The sequence below is a fragment of the Procambarus clarkii genome, chromosome 30 (genome assembly GCF_040958095.1).
Source record: "Procambarus clarkii isolate CNS0578487 chromosome 30, FALCON_Pclarkii_2.0, whole genome shotgun sequence".
NCBI lineage: Eukaryota > Metazoa > Arthropoda > Malacostraca > Decapoda > Cambaridae > Procambarus > Procambarus clarkii.
The window spans coordinates 32,020,715-32,036,178 of NC_091179.1; the positions used below are offsets into that span (position 1 = coordinate 32,020,715).

The 15,464-nt window shown below is 47.1% G+C and overlaps 2 protein-coding genes across 2 annotated transcripts in view; one reads left to right on the top strand and one right to left on the bottom strand.

The window, feature by feature from the left end:
- LOC138370031 (uncharacterized) overlaps positions 1–7,360 on the top strand; it is a 149,709-nt gene extending 142,349 nt beyond the window's left edge. The window contains exons 4-6 of the mRNA XM_069333805.1: positions 4,965–5,170; positions 5,940–6,389; positions 7,325–7,360. Of these exons, the coding sequence (XP_069189906.1) occupies positions 4,965–5,170; positions 5,940–6,389; positions 7,325–7,360 (692 nt within the window). The remainder of the gene's footprint in view (positions 1–4,964; positions 5,171–5,939; positions 6,390–7,324) is intronic.
- A 3,617-nt stretch (positions 7,361–10,977) lies between these two features.
- LOC138370032 (uncharacterized) lies at positions 10,978–12,232 on the bottom strand. Its single transcript, XM_069333806.1, has 2 exons — positions 12,057–12,232; positions 10,978–11,653 (listed from the first exon to the last, which is right to left on the bottom strand). Exons 1-2 carry the CDS (start codon positions 12,230–12,232, stop codon positions 10,978–10,980), a joined length of 852 nt encoding a protein of 283 aa, XP_069189907.1.
- Between the last annotated feature and the right edge of the window lie 3,232 nt (positions 12,233–15,464).

Here is a 15,464-nt window from a genome sequence, read left to right on the forward strand (position 1 = left end):
ATTAGAGTGAGGACCAGCAGCTGCACCAAGTAGAGTGAGGAACAGCAGCTGCACCAGGTAGAGAGAGGACTAGCAGCTGCACCAATTAGAGTGAGGACCAGCAGCTGCATCAATTAGAGTGAGGACCAGCAGCTGCACCAAGTAAAGTGAGGACCAGCAGCTGCATCTGGTAGAGGGAGGACCAGCAGCTGCATCAATTAGAGTGAGGACCAGCAGCTGCACCAAGTAGAGTGAGGACCAGCAGCTGCACCAATTAGAGTGAGGACCAGCAGCTGCACCAAGTAGAGAGACGACTAGCAGCTGCTCCAAGTAGAGAGAGGGCCAGCAGCTGCACCAAGTAGAGAGACGACTAGCAGCTGCACCAGGTAGAGTGAGGACCAGCAGCTGCACCAAGTAGAGTGAGGACCAGCAGCTGCACCAGGTAGAGTGAGGGCCAGCAGCTGCACCAAGTAGAGTGAGGACTAGCAGCTGCACCAGGTAGAGTGAGGGCCAGCAGCTGCACCAAGTAGAGTGAGGGCCAGCAGCTGCACCAGGTAGAGTGAGGGCCAGCAGCTACACCAAGTAGAGTGAGGGCCAGCAGCTGCACCAGGTAGAGTGAGGACCAGCAGCTGCACCAGGTAGAGTCAGGACTAGCAGCTGCACCAGGTAGAGTGAGGGCCAGCAGCTGCACCAGGTAGAGTGAGGGCCAGCAGCTGCACCAGGTAGAGTGAGGGCCAGCAGCTGCACCAGGTAGAGTGAGGACCAGCAGCTGCACCAGGTAGAGTGAGGGCCAGCAGCTGCACCAGGTAGAAAGAGGACCAGCAGCTGCACCAGGTAGAGTGAGGACCAGCAGCTGCACCAGGTAGAGTGAGGGCCAGCAGCTGCACCAGGTAGAGTGAGGGCCAGCAGCTGCACCAGGTAGAGTGAGGACCAGCAGCTGCACCAGGTAGAGTGAGGGCCAGCAGCTGCACCAGGTAGAGTGAGGGCCAGCAGCTGCACCGGGTAGAGTGAGGGCCAGCAGCTGCACCAGGTAGAGTGAGGACCAGCAGCTGCACCAGGTAGAGTGAGGGCCAGCAGCTGCACCAGGTAGAGTGAGGGCCAGCAGCTGCACCGGGTAGAGTGAGAGCCAGCAGCTGCACCAGGTAGAGTGAGGACCAGCAGCTGCACCAGGTAGAGTGAGGGCCAGCAGCTTCACCAGGTAGAGTGAGGGCCAGCAGCTGCACCAGGTAGAGTGAGGGCCAGCAGCTGCACCAGGTAGAGTGATGGCCAGCAGCTGCACCAGGTAGAGTGAGGGCCAGCAGCTGCACCAGGTGGAGTGAGGGCCAGCAGCTACACCAAGTAGAGTGAGGGCCAGCAGCTGCGCCAAGTAGAGTGAGGGCCAGCAGCTGCACCAGGTAGAGTGAGGGCCAGCAGCTGCACCGGGTAGAGTGAGGGCCAGCAGCTGCACCAAGTAGAGTGAGGGCCAGCAGCTGCACCAAGTAGAGTGAGGGCCAGCAGCTGCACCAGGTAGAGTGAGGGCCAGCAGCTGCACCAGGTAGAGTGAGGGCCAGCAGCTGCACCAGGTAGAGTGAGGGCCAGCAGCTGCACCAGGTAGAGTGAGGGCCAGCAGCTGCACCAGGTAGAGTGAGGGCCAGCAGCTGCACCAGGTAGAGTGAGGGCCAGCAGCTGCACCAGGTAGAGTGAGGGCCAGCAACTGCACCAGGTAGAGTGAGGGCCAGCAGCTGCACCAGGTAGAGTGAGGGCCAGCAGCTGCACCAGTAGGGTGAGGGCCAGCAGCTGCACCAGGTAGAGTGAGGGCCAGCAGCTGCACCAGGTAGAGTGAGGGCCAGCAGCTGCACCAGTAGAGTGAGGGCCAGCAGCTGCACCAGGTAGAGTGAGGGCCAGCAGCTGCACCTGGTAGAGTGAGGGCCAGCAGCTGCACCAAGTAGAGTGAGGGCCAGCAGCTGCACCGGGTAGAGTGAGGGCCAGCAGCTGCACCAAGTAGAGTGAGGGCCAGCAGCTGCACCAAGTAGAGTGAGGGCCACCAGCTGCACCAGGTAGAGTGAGGGCCAGCAGCTGCACCAGGTAGAGTGAGGGCCAGCAGCTGCACCAGGTAGAGAGAGGGCCAGCAGCTGCACCAGGTAGAGTGAGGGCCAGCAGCTGCACCAGGTAGAGTGAGGGCCAGCAGCTGCACCAGGTAGAGTGAAGGCCAGCAGCTGCACCAGGTAGAGTGAGGGCCAGCAGCTGCACCAGGTAGAGTGAGGGCCAGCAGCTGCACCAGGTAGAGTGAGGGCCAGCAGCTGCACCAGGTAGAGTGAGGGCCAGCAGCTGCACCAGGTAGAGTGAGGGCCAGCAGCTGCACCAGGTAGAGTGAGGGCCAGCAGCTGCACCAGTAGAGTGAGGGCCAGCAGCTGCACCGGGTAGAGTGAGGGCCAGCAGCTGCACCGGGTAGAGTGAGGGCCAGCAGCTGCACCAAGTAGAGTGAGGGCCAGCAGCTGCACCGGGTAGAGTGAGGGCCAGCAGCTGCACCGGGTAGAGTGAGGGCCAGCAGCTGCACCAAGTAGAGTGTGGGCCAGCAGCTGCACCGGGTAGAGTGAGGGCCAGCAGCTTCACCAAGTAGAGTGAGGGCCAGCAGCTGCACCGGGTAGAGTGAGGGCCAGCAGCTGCACCGAGACGCTTTATGGCTACCAGGATTTTGGTGAGGAAATAAGAATTGATCAGAGAGATGGAGGTGTAACTAAGGAGAAAGGACAAATAAGCGATGTGAGGAAAAATAACATATTACTCTTGTAGCTGCTACTGATGTTTCCCTCACTCTTGTAGCTGTTACTGATGTTTCCCTCACTCTTGTAGCTGCTACTGATGTTTCCCTCACTCTTGTAGCTGCTACTGATGTTTCCCTCACTCTTGTAGCTGTTACTGATGTTTCCCTCACTCTTGTAGCTGCTACTGATGTTTCCCTCACTCTTGTAGCTGCTACTGATGTTTCCCTCACTCTTGTAGCTGTTACTGATGTTTCCCTCACTCTTGTAGCTGCTACTGATGTTTCCCTCACTCTTGTAGCTGTTACTGATGTTTCCCTCACTCTTGTAGCTGTTACTGATGTTTCCCTCACTCTTGTAGCTGTTACTGATGTTTCCCTCACTCTTGTAGCTGCTACTGATGTTTCCCTCACTCTTGTAGCTGTTACTGATGTTTCCCTCACTCTTGTAGCTGTTACTGATGTTTCCCTCACTCTTGTAGCTGTTACTGATGTTTCCCTCACTCTTGTAGCTGTTACTGATGTTTCCCTCACTCTTGTAGCTGTTACTGATGTTTCCCTCACTCTTGTAGCTGTTACTGATGTTTCCCTCACTCTTGTAGCTGCTACTGATGTTTCCCTCACTCTTGTAGCTGTTACTGATGTTTCCCTCACTCTTGTAGCTGTTACTGATGTTTCCCTCACTCTTGTAGCTGCTACTGATGTTTCCCTCACTCTTGTAGCTGCTACTGATGTTTCCCTCACTCTTGTAGCTGCTACTGATGTTTCCCTCACTCTTGTAGCTGCTACTGATGTTTCCCTCACTCTTGTAGCTGCTACTGATGTTTCCCTCACTCTTGTAGCTGTTACTGATGTTTCCCTCACTCTTGTAGCTGCTACTGATGTTTCCCTCACTCTTGTAGCTGCTACTGATGTTTCCCTCACTCTTGTAGCTGTTACTGATGTTTCCGTCACTCTTGTAGCCGCTACTGATGTTTCCCTCACTCTTGTAGCTGCTACTGATGTTTCCCTCACTCTTGTAGCTGCTACTGATGTTTCCCTCACTCTTGTAGCTGCTACTGATGTTTCCCTCACTCTTGTAGCTGTTACTGATGTTTCCCTCACTCTTGTAGCTGCTACTGATGTTTCCCTCACTCTTGTAGCTGCTACTGATGTTTCCCTCACTCTTGTAGCTGTTACTGATGTTTCCCTCACTCTTGTAGCTGCTACTGATGTTTCCCTCACTCTTGTAGCTGCTACTGATGTTTCCCTCACTCTTGTAACTGTTACCGATATTTCCTTTACTCTTGTAGCTGCTACTGATGTTTCCCTCACTCTTGTAACTGTTACTGATATTTCCTTTACTCTTGTAGCTGCTACTGGTGTTCCTCCCTGTGAATTTTTTTTTAAATTCTCTACAGATGTTACGTTGATGGAACTACCTCGCTTGGGAGCCAGACCTCAAACAGAAAGAACTGCTTACTTGCAGATTTTTACTTTAAGCCTGAGGCCATAGGAAAAGCGGGAGCCATCCGCCAGGCTTCAACCACAAGTGTGAAAACCTGGCCTCTTGGGCCGTTGGCTCCTTCATGTGATAAAAACTAATAAAGGGTAACTGACGGGTTCTCACTTCAATATTTCTAAGAAGTGTGGCTCCATGAATCCAACTCAAGCTCCAGGGGCAGACTCAATTTAAACATAAGCTTGCAAGGCGTTGCAGAAGTGGGAAAATATTATTGTGGGATAGATCAAACAACCCTTTCCATGAACAACAACAATTTATTCAACAAAATCTAGAACTACTACAACAACGAGTTTACGTTAATTTAATGTCTTCCAGTGCAGCTGCTGCTGATGTTCCTATTACTCCTGTAGCTGCTTGTGATTTTTCCCTCACTCATGTAGCTTCTACTGATGTTTCCCTCACTCTTTTAGCTGCTAGTACTGTTCTCTCCAGTCTTGTAGCTGATACTGGTGTTTCCCTCACTCTTGTAGCTCATACTGATGTTCCTCTCACTCTTGTAGCTGATACTGGTGTTTCCCTCACTCTTGTAGCTCATACTGATGTTTCTCTCACTCTTGTAGCTGATACTGGTGTTTCCCTCACTCTTGTAGCTCATACTGATGTTTCTCTCACTCTTGTAACTGATACTGGTGTTTCCCTCACTCTTGTAGCTCATACTGATGTTTCTCTCACTCTTGTAGCTGATACTGGTGTTTCCCCTCACTCTTGTAGCTCATACTGATGTTTCTCTCACTCTTGTAGCTGATACTGGTGTTTCCCTCATTCTTGTAGCTGGCACTGATGTTCCTTATACTCTTGTTGTTGCTACTGATTTTTCCCTCACTCATGTAGCTGCTACTGATGTTTCCCTAACTCTTGTAGCTGTGTTTCATGATTCCCTCACTCCTGTAGCAGCTAGTACTGTTCCCTTCACTCCTGTAGCTGCTACCGATGTTTCTCTCACTCTTGTAGCTGCTAGTGCTGTTCCCCTCCCTCTCTTGAAGCTGCTACTGATGTTCCCCTCACTTTTAAAGTTGCTACTGAGGTTTCCCTCACTCATGTAGCTGCTACTGATGTTCCTCTTACACTTGTAGCTACTAGTGCTACAAGTGTAAGTGCTACTCTCCCTCTCTTGTAGTTGCTTCTGATATTTTCCTCTATCACGTGAATCCACTGCAAATCAGTGGAATTGCCTTTTCCCATCACCTACAATGCCTCTGCACTGGACGTTCACCTCTACACCAGCCGAGCTGAGTCATCAGTCATGGCACCTCTCCGTACTCCTCCCGGGACCTGGCACGGCCAGTACGACTCAGAGGCAAGCCCGGCGCCTCTGCGAAGCGGTAGTTTGCCTTCACAAACAAGCAGTTAGCCGCCTTCAACTGGCAGTGGTGCAGCTCAACACAAGGGCACCGCCAGCTACAAACTTGCAGTTTGCTAGTTGACCAGATGTCCACCTTGCGTTGACACCGGATGAGTCATCACCGCCGGACTATATAAAGGGCGCCGTCTCCCTGGAGAGGCAGTCACTCCCCCTTAGTGCTCTTGGATCACCTTTGGCCTCCAGCAACGCCGTCTGCCTTCAGCCAGCGTCGTATGCTGGATGATCTGGTGGTGTGGTAGTTGTCTTCAGCACCACCAGTATAATCTTGTATTAGAGTTAAACTTTCATATACTTATTTTCTTTACTCTTATTTCCTTATTTACTCTGATTTATTATTTCCTTTCCTCTTGTAGTTGCTACGGATTTTCCTCTCACTCTCACTTATAGCTGATAGTGATGTTTCCCTCACTCTTGTAGCTGGTAGTGCTGTTCCTCTCACTCTTGTAACTTCTGCTGATATTCCTCTCATTCTTGTAGCTCTTACTGATATTCCTCTCACTCTTGTAGCTGCTACTGAAGTTTCCCTCACTCTTGTTGCTGCCAGTGCTGTTCTCTTCACTCTGATAGCTGCTACTGATCGTTTCCTCTCTCTTGCAGCTGCTACCGATGTTTCCTTCACTCTTGCAGCTGCTACTGATGTTTCCTACACTCTTGTAGTTGCTACTGATGTTTCCCTCACTCTTGTAGCTGCAACTGATGTTTCCTTCACTCTTGTAGCTGCTACTGATGTTTCCTACACTCTTGTAGTTGCTACTGATGTTTCCCTCACTCTTGTAGCTGCAACTGATGTTTCCTTCACTCTTGTAGCTGCTACCGATGTTTCCCTCACTCTTGTAGCTGCAACTGATGTTTCCTTCACTCTTGTAGCTGCTACTGATGTTTCCCTCACTCTTGTAGTTGCTACTGATGTTTCCCTCACTCTTGTAGCTGCAACTGATGTTTCCTTCACTCTTGTAGTTGCTACTGATGTTTCCCTCACTCTTGTAGCTGCAACTGATGTTTCCTACACTCTTGTAGTTGCTACTGATGTTTCCCTCACTCTTGTAGCTGCAACTGATGTTTCCTTCACTCTTGTAGCTGCAACCGATGTTTCCTTCACTCTTGTAGTTGCTACTGATGTTTCCCTCACTCTTGTAGTTGCTACTGATGTTTCCCTCACTCTTGTAGCTGCTACTGATGTTTCCCTCACTCTTGTAGCTGCAACTGATGTTTCCTACACTCTTGTAGTTGCTACTGATGTTTCCCTCACTCTTGTAGCTGCAACTGATGTTTCCTTCACTCTTGTAGCTGCTACTGATGTTTCCTTCACTCTTGTAGCTGCTACTGATGTTTCCCTCACTCTTGTAGCTGCAACTGATGTTTCCTTCACTCTTGTAGCTGCTACTGATGTTTCCTTCACTCTTGTAGCTGCAACTGATGTTTCCTTCACTCTTGTAGCTGCTACTGATGTTTCTCTCACTCTTGTAGCTGCTACTGATGTTTCCCTCACTCTTGTAGCTGCAACCGATGTTTCCTTCACTCTTGTAGTTGCTACTGATGTTTCCCTCACTCTTGTAGTTGCTACTGATGTTTCCCTCACTCTTGTAGCTGCAACTGATGCTTCCCTCACTCTTGTAATTGCTACTGATGTTTCCCTCACTCATATAGTTGCTTCTGACGTTTCCCTCACTCTTATAGTTGCTACCGACGTTTCCCTCACTCCTGAAGTTGCTATTGATTTTTTTCCTTACTCCTGCAGCTGTTTTCCCTCACTCTTGTAGCTGCTACTGCTTAATGTCTTCCACTTGCTACTTACTCTGTTGGTGGTGTTCATTCCCTGGCTACTGTTCCGTTGACAGTTTTGCTACTGTAATGCACTAGTAACGCTGCTGTTCCTTCTTCAGCTGAACCACATGTTTCTCATTATTCTCAATGTGAACGACATCCAGGAGTGGGGCTTTTTTGACGAAAAATCAACGTTAATTCAGCTTTCAATTGGCGTTGGTCTTGTATATTGGGCCCACTGGTTAATTATTATTCCCTCGAGTCATTGCTAATGACTCCTACACAGTTTTTGATACTGTTAAGTCAGCTGTTGCTGTTACTTATTAAAATTAACGCGGCTCCTGCTGTTTCTTATGCAACTGTTATCTGGCTACTGTTGTTGCTGCCTAACATACTGTTGGTTATGTTATTATGACGTCTGAGGAAAATAACCACGTATAATCAACATGATATTTGATAAACTTTAAGAAACTAATGCAACTTCTGCCTCGTATACTGTGGAAGTATTATCTTAAATCTCGAACCTTTTCTAAGGCGGGAAACCAATCATTAATGAGGGTATACCAAACAGGAATGCTGGATGAGGTTGTGTGAACAAAAGAACGCTCACAGATGTACGCTTGCTTGGTTCGTCGAGGCAGCTGGGATGAAGAGAATTGTAATTCATCCATAAATCTAGTAACCTTTTTATGGGTAATTTAATACTGAATTATTCATTAAATGCGTGTGGATCATTTATCAGTCCACGAAGATTGTTAGACGTGCGTGAGTGTTAGCAATGGTCACCACTCAGTTATAGTGGAGTGAGCAACCCATCCTCCTGTTTACCGACTACATATTGTGACCAGCCTCAATACTCACTAATTCTTGACTATTTAGATAGTAGTATACTGACGTTTTACGTTTATTCTTGACTTTTAGATAGTAGTATACTGACTATTAAGGAAGTATTTTAAAATAAATGAAGCTAAAACACAAACTAAAATAATCATAGGCCTAGTATAGTATATATATTTGGACTATATTACGCCGAGGAAGTATAAGTTAGATTAGTTTAGTTTGTCAAAGCAAAACAAATAAGAAATAGTTTTCCAGTTAGTCTAACCCAACAGTTCAGATTTCTAATTTCTAATTTCGTTGTACGTCGGTATATATACTATGGTCCTCATCGTTACTGTAAGAACTGCCAAAACAAGAGGATGGGCTGGGATTGAGAGATATAACAACGTCTTCCTCTTGTGATAAGTGTAAATGGACATTATACAAAAGGACATTAGTAGAACTGAATGGATATTAACGGGATATCCTGTATGTTAAAGCCAGATCAATTAATTCCTGGCAACCCACAAGGGATAACGAGCCAGCGAGCTCCGCGCCCCACGAGACTTAGCGACATCAACATAAACATGATCAACAGCTCAAGGGACGTGTTTAGTGTGAGTTGAACACGGAACAATTTTCGAAATACCGTATCCACGCCAGCCAATTGAATTACATAAACCAATAAAGCTATCCCTTCACACCCAGACAATTCCACTGGAGTAGTGAGGGAAAGTTTATATATAAACAATGGTATATTCAAAACCATGAACCCTCCAAGATTCTGTTCCACCCACGTCCTCCTTCAAGGATCACCATGTTTGACCAAAATAAAACACAAATTTATAAACACACATGAACCTCATAACATAGATCTATAGAGAACAACATAAATATAAGACTTACAGATAGCTATTCAAGTTGGTTGTGGGTTAGGGTTACTCTCAATGAAGGTAGAGCGATATTAAGTCTGCTCACTAGCACTGTCGGGTCGTTCTCGACGTGCAATACGGAATTCCGGGTACGAATATAGGCCGAAAGATTAATGATTGGGTATGTTTCCTTTCACCTAATACCTCTGGTCGCTAAGCATTTAGTCAACTGTTGTGGAATTACATTGTTCGAACTTGGGGGGCGGGCGGGGCATAGGAAACCTCGATATAAGCTTAAACTTCATACATATTCAGTCTGCCTGTACCCGAGAAAACGAATTATTAATTATAATTATAACCCCTCAGTGGTGCCTCCTTGCCGTGGTGAGGGGCACACGTACACCTCCCTGGGACCAGTGAGGGTTGCCTTTGCCCCCTCTCCTGCCCCCTCTTTTGGTGGTGTACATGCTGAAGGGCACCACGTAGGGGCCTTGTGAGCCATCCGACCACCCGCTGGAGGGGTCGCCTGTGAGGGACCACCTTGAGTGGATGGTTGGGTGTCCAGGCTGGGGCGATAGGGGGAATGGGGTCTTAGCACCAGTGTGGGAGAATGGACGAAGTAGTAGGACTTCCCTGTTGAAAAGGGGACGCACCGCTGGGGACGACACACCCTTCCTGCACTGTCCTGCACTTGGCCTCCCTGGCTGCCCTGGTAGGTGGTATCCCTTGGTTCCAGGCCCCAAACCTTTGAAATTGTTTACTGCATGGATGACGACACGACTTCTCCTACCCAGGCTCATGGGGTTGGCGACCAGGCCCCTGAGTCGGACCGTCCTGGAAGACCGGGCTCTGTAGCCCCTGCTACAGGGCCCGGAAAAGCCCCAGATCGGACTCTTCCTCCCTGCTCCCCTCCCTCCTCTGTGGATGGGTTGAGCCCCAAGCTTGCTGGGGTGACCGCCTCGTCCCTTGCACGGCTCCATCTCTTATTGTGACTAATGCACCTTATGACCCGTCTCTCTCTAAAGTTTTTCATCACCGTCCCCGCCACGACCGCTCTCGTGTGCTCCCTTCCCATACTAATTCATACCATGCTTTGTTTGGTCCTGCTACGTGGACTAAGTACTTTGACCTTCATCCTTTAGATTCAACTCCTCCTAACAATTTTTCCTTTCGTAGGCATCTTGTAGATTCAGGAGATGCCTCTGTACCTTTAACCCCACTCGTCTTGGTACCAGTGTCGTTGCTGTTCCTTCTCAGGATGCAGCCACCCGCTTGGCCGCCTTATCCTACATTGGCGAGATCCCTGTTCGGGTCTCCAAGAACGCTCGGTTAAATGCCAGTGTAGGCACTGTTCTCCTCCCGCACCATGTTGCAACTGGTGTAAGAAATCTAAGACTGCCACGAGGATATCAAGCATATCCTCTAGGCCCAGGGTCATTCTGTTCTTCAGGTAGATACGTTTAATCACCCCCCCCCCCTCGTGGTCGTCGCCGTCTGCCCCTTCTGGTTGTGAAGATTACCTTTGATGCTAGGACCCTTTCGCCCTCTGTCATTCTTGCTGGTGCAGGTGCTCCGTTCAGGAGTATATTCCATATCCTCGGCTCTGCAGTAAGTGCTGGAGGTTTGGGCATGGTGCCCTCAAATGCTCTAGTCCTGTCTCCCTCTGTCCCATGTGTGGAGGCGAGGGTCACTCTAGTCGGAGTGCACAGAGACTATTTGGCCTATAGGCCACTCTGAGCGTGGCTCATCGCTGTCCACATGAACTATATAACCAGGGGTTCAAGTTAATTCTGTTGTAGGGGTTGTTTGCCCTGTAATGATACTCTCTCAAAGCAGTAAGGTATTCTCGAGTCCATACGTCATTCCACCAACTTATCACCCCTGATAGATTTTTGAAACGTTGAACCAAATCACTCTCTCAGATATATGAAGGATCTTATGGTTCCTCTTCTGTAAGGGACACTAGGGTGCTGAGAGGTCTCCCATACATCAGATGAGCTGGACTTAATGGTTCACGTTGCAAAACATCATCAGAGAGGTAGGTAAGTGGTCCGTTATTAACTCGTGCTTCTATCTCTATGGCTACGGTCTGGAGCTCCTGTAGGTCAATCTTTTGGTGGTGTAGGGTTTTCTGTAGAGAACGTTTCACCGTACCAATCATGCGTTCATAGAAGCCTCCGTGCCATGGCGCTCTGGGAAGTATGAATTTCCAACGGCAGTGCGCACCCAAAGGTGAGCACTGCCGTTGATTTAGGGCCCTGCGCACCTTTGAGTTTGTCCAGATTTTCCTCAGACATGCTTCTCCTGCCAATAAGTTGGACCCATTGTCTGAGATCATTAACTTAGGACAGGATCTATGTGAAGCAAACCTGCGGAAAGCCTGTAAGAAGGCCTCAGCACTCATATCGGGAGTCACTTCTAGATGGACTGCCCTTGTTGTGGCACAAGTGAATAGACAGATATATGCCTTTACTGGATTTTTGTCCTTGGTGCCTGTTAGGGTTAGTACTCCTGTGAAATCTACTCTTGTAGTCTCAAAAGGGCGAATATGTACAACTCGTTCCTTTGGAAGTGGAGGATGGCCAGGATAAGGACACACTCTGGTATCGTATCTTTGGCAAATAACACAGGATTTAATTATGGATTTTACAGTCTGCCTACCTTGGGGTAGCCAGTACTGTTGTCTTAAGTCTGTGAGAGTATCTAATACCCCACCATGCAGAGTGTTGTATTTGTGTATGTGTAACACAATTAGTTTGCTTACTATGTGGTGACGAGGAAGCAATATTGGATTTTTTGCTTTCCGATCTATGTCAGGATACTGTAAGCAGCCTCTGCATCTGATTATGTTTTAATTGTTGGTATCTACCCAGAGACCCAGATCATTTTGTAGCTTTTTAGGGACATTGTCAAATTCTCTCCCGATTGTGTCTGTCTGAGCTCTTTTGACCCAGTACCTTAGGGCACTAGGGAATTTATGCTTGATACCTATTTTCTTTAGAAAATCACACGTACACCACTTGGGTGACACCTAATAGTTTGTTCAGTTCAGAGTACCAATTAGGATCAATTACCAAAGTTCGAGGTAGTTCTGTGTTCTCAGTAGCGACAGTGACATTGTTCACAATGACTTGTGGCTTTTGTTTAGGCCACTGGTCGCTGACTAGCCACTGAGGTCCATTGAACCACATCTCTGCCTTTTTTAATTGCTGTAAAGGTAGGCCTCGGAGGAGATAGTCAGCTGGATTCTCTTTGGTGGGTATATATCTCAGTTTGAACCCTGCTGACAACTCTCGTATTTCCTTAATGTGGTTACTCACGTAAGAATTTTAACTATTATTGTTTTTAACCCACTGTAGCACTGCCTCATTGTCTGGCCATTCAATTGTTTCTTCAAAGTGGATGTTGCTTAAGGCCTTGATCAGATAATGAGCCAATTTTGTTCCTAGCAACAAGGCTGTTAATTCCAGTTGTGGCAATGATCGATTCTTTAATGGTGCCACTCTGGACTTTGCTTGGAGCAAATTGGCTAGCCCATTTGAGACCAGGTAAGCTAATGTGCCAAAAGCCTTTCCTAAGGCATCACAGAAATACATGCAGCTTAATTGGTTCTTTTTCATTTACTGTGTTCCCGAGGGAACTTGACAGACTCTAGGATACTTAAATCATTCACTAGCCCTTGCCATTTTTCTTGTAAGGAAGGTCTTAGAAGATCATCCCAGCCTATTTTTTTGTTGCCAACACTCCTGCATTATTAACTTCCCATTAATTAAGATTGGACTTAATAGTCCCAGTGGGTTGAAGGGTTTGCTGACTTGTGAGAATTATTTTCTCATTGTTAGGTTGGTGGTATCTGGCTCCACCGACTTGATTGTCAACTGATCTGCTGTCGTATTCCATTCGACATCTAATAATTTTGTCTTCTCGGGTACCTGGTAGTCGGGAAAATCAGTTTCAATCAGTTGATTTAATTTGGCATTGTTGGAGACCCACAACTGGAAAGGCATATTTGCTCCCATTAATTCTCGATTGGCCTTGTGGTATATGTTCAGCAGTTTACTCTCACTGCTGGCTGTTCCTTGAAAATTGTCCACATGCAAGTTGTTGCTAATTTCTGTTTTATTTGGGCTATTGGACTTCTTCATGTGCATGCCTAAGATAGCTTGAAGCAGAAACGGGGAAGACGTGGCACTAAACAAAACAGACGCAAGCCTGTAAGTGATTAATTCACTGTTTGGATCATTAGGATCCTTGATCCATAGGAACTTTGTGTAGTTCCGGTCTTCTTCTTGGAGACCTACCCTAAGGAAAGCTTTACTGATGTCTGCCGTGTATGCATAAGTCCCGATGCAGAACTTTAACAGCACGTCGTATAGCCTATGTGTCAGGCTAGGGCCAGTTTGAAGACAGTCATTTAAGGAAACACTACTCTACTTTGTCTTAGCACTGCATTTAAATACTATCCGTAGTGGGGTAGTAGCTGAATTTTTCAATACAGGGTGGTGTGGCAGGTAGTGTCCTTCCTTTGGGTTATCATTTGTGACAACTTCGATAAAGTTGTCATCGAGTTGCTTCTTGATTTTTCATGCTTCAAATTCAAGTTTTCAGGATGTCTTTGTAAGCGCATCACCTGTGACCTTAATTTATTTTGTGCCATAAAATGGTTGACGGGTAGCTGAGGGTGATTCAGCTTCCATGGTAACCTGACCCAGTATTGATTATCTCTGTAGATAACTGAGTTCAGGTATTGTTTGTAAGTCCAGTTGTTATCTGAACTAGGTTCAGGGACAATGCCAAGAGTTGCCAGGTCCCATAATTTATGTACAGGGGGATCAAGCTAATCCTCGGACATGTCTCTGAATTGTAATGGAGACTGTTCTCCTAGTCATGCAACCATTACTGGGTTGGCATGTTGGTTGTCTACAGGTGCGGGATGCTTCAGTCATAATACTGGGCCTGTTAGCAAGTAGCCACCTGCAGATGGTAACAGGTTCATTCCCTGTTTTTCATCCTTTCCTTTGATAAACTTATGGTAGACATCTGATCTCATAAGGATTCCAATATTGGAGAGGTTGTCTGATGTTCTTTTGTCAGCCAATTTGATTCTTTTTTCTTCAAGGAATTTGGCTGTTGTCCCCTAGACCATACCCATACAGATCTGATGGGAATCTATCTCCTACAAAAGCTTGTATCGTTTGGACATAACCGCCTGAACGTACTTTAGGTTGTACAACCTTGAAGACTCGGGCTCCTGAGTTAGTCAGGAATCCTGTTATGTCTATTTGTGTCTCGTACAGGCTTGAGTTTCAAGGCATCTACCAACTCCTTTGAGATAAAAGTCATTTGGGATCCTTGGTCAAATAATCCACGTATGGTGACCTTGGACTTTCCATTTTTAATTATCAATTGAGCACTGGGTAGGGCTGATTTATGATCAGACCTTGTTGACAAAGACACTTATGTCAGGTAGTACGGTACAAAGCTGTTCTGAAGTGGAAGTTCCTTCCTCCACTTGTGGTTTGGGAGACTTTGTACTTGAGTCCCCACAAAATGCTGTATGGTGTTGATCCTTGTGACATCTATTGCAGGTGCATATTTGAGTTGCACAGGTGTCGGGATTATGTGACCTTATACACCTGGTGGATTTACGTAACTCCTTGAGTCGTTATATACGTGTAGCATGATCAGGGTAAGCTTTGCAGTTGTACATGGTATGTTGTTCTTCACAGAACACACATGGCCTCCAGACGTTAACAGCATCTTGGGGAGTCACCATTTTGGGTGACACCTTAACTGTAGGTTTGGAGGGACCCACTGCATATGTGCCCACGTTGCCTTGTTTCCACTTTGGGGAGGGGGAAGTTGTTTTAGATTTATTTGGAGTACTGTTTGTACTCTGTTGTTTACTATTAGTGTTTAAAGAAGGTTTAAATGTTGATTTTCCATCTGTGTTATCTCCTTGTCTTTCTAAGATGGATCTTAAACCTTCCATTATCTCCTTTACTGTTAGAGAAGATTTGTTATATAAGACAACCAACTTATCCAGTACATCACTGGGTAGTTTGCATCTCATATGGACTTAGATTCTCCAGTCTGATTAATCCAGATTCACTTTATTCCTAAGCGCCTTGAGCAAGGACTCAAGCTCCAATCTAAAGGCTTGGAGTGAGTCAGCTGATTTATCTGGATGAGGGATATCTAAGAGTTTCTGGGTTAAAAGTCTGATAGCCCTTTCTGGCTTAGCATAATTTTCCTTAAGGAGCTGTACTGTGCTATCATAACCATCATCAGTGAAGATCAAATTACAGACCACTTTTAATGCTTCATCCTTTAAGACATCTGTAAATATGTAAATTTTGTGGTATTTGTAATAGTGTCATTAGTATCCACTGAATCGACAAATTTGTTCCAGAAGTTATCCCA

Excerpts from the sequence above, each read along its gene's own strand:
- LOC138370032 (XM_069333806.1), bottom strand. The coding sequence starts at position 12,232 with ATGTGGTTCAATGGACCTCAGTGGCTAGTCAGCGACCAGTGGCCTAAA. Across the intron at positions 11,654-12,056 it reads TTAGGTGTCACCCAAGTGGT|ATACGATACCAGAGTGTGTC; the intron begins GTACGTGTGATT and ends TATTTGCCAAAG.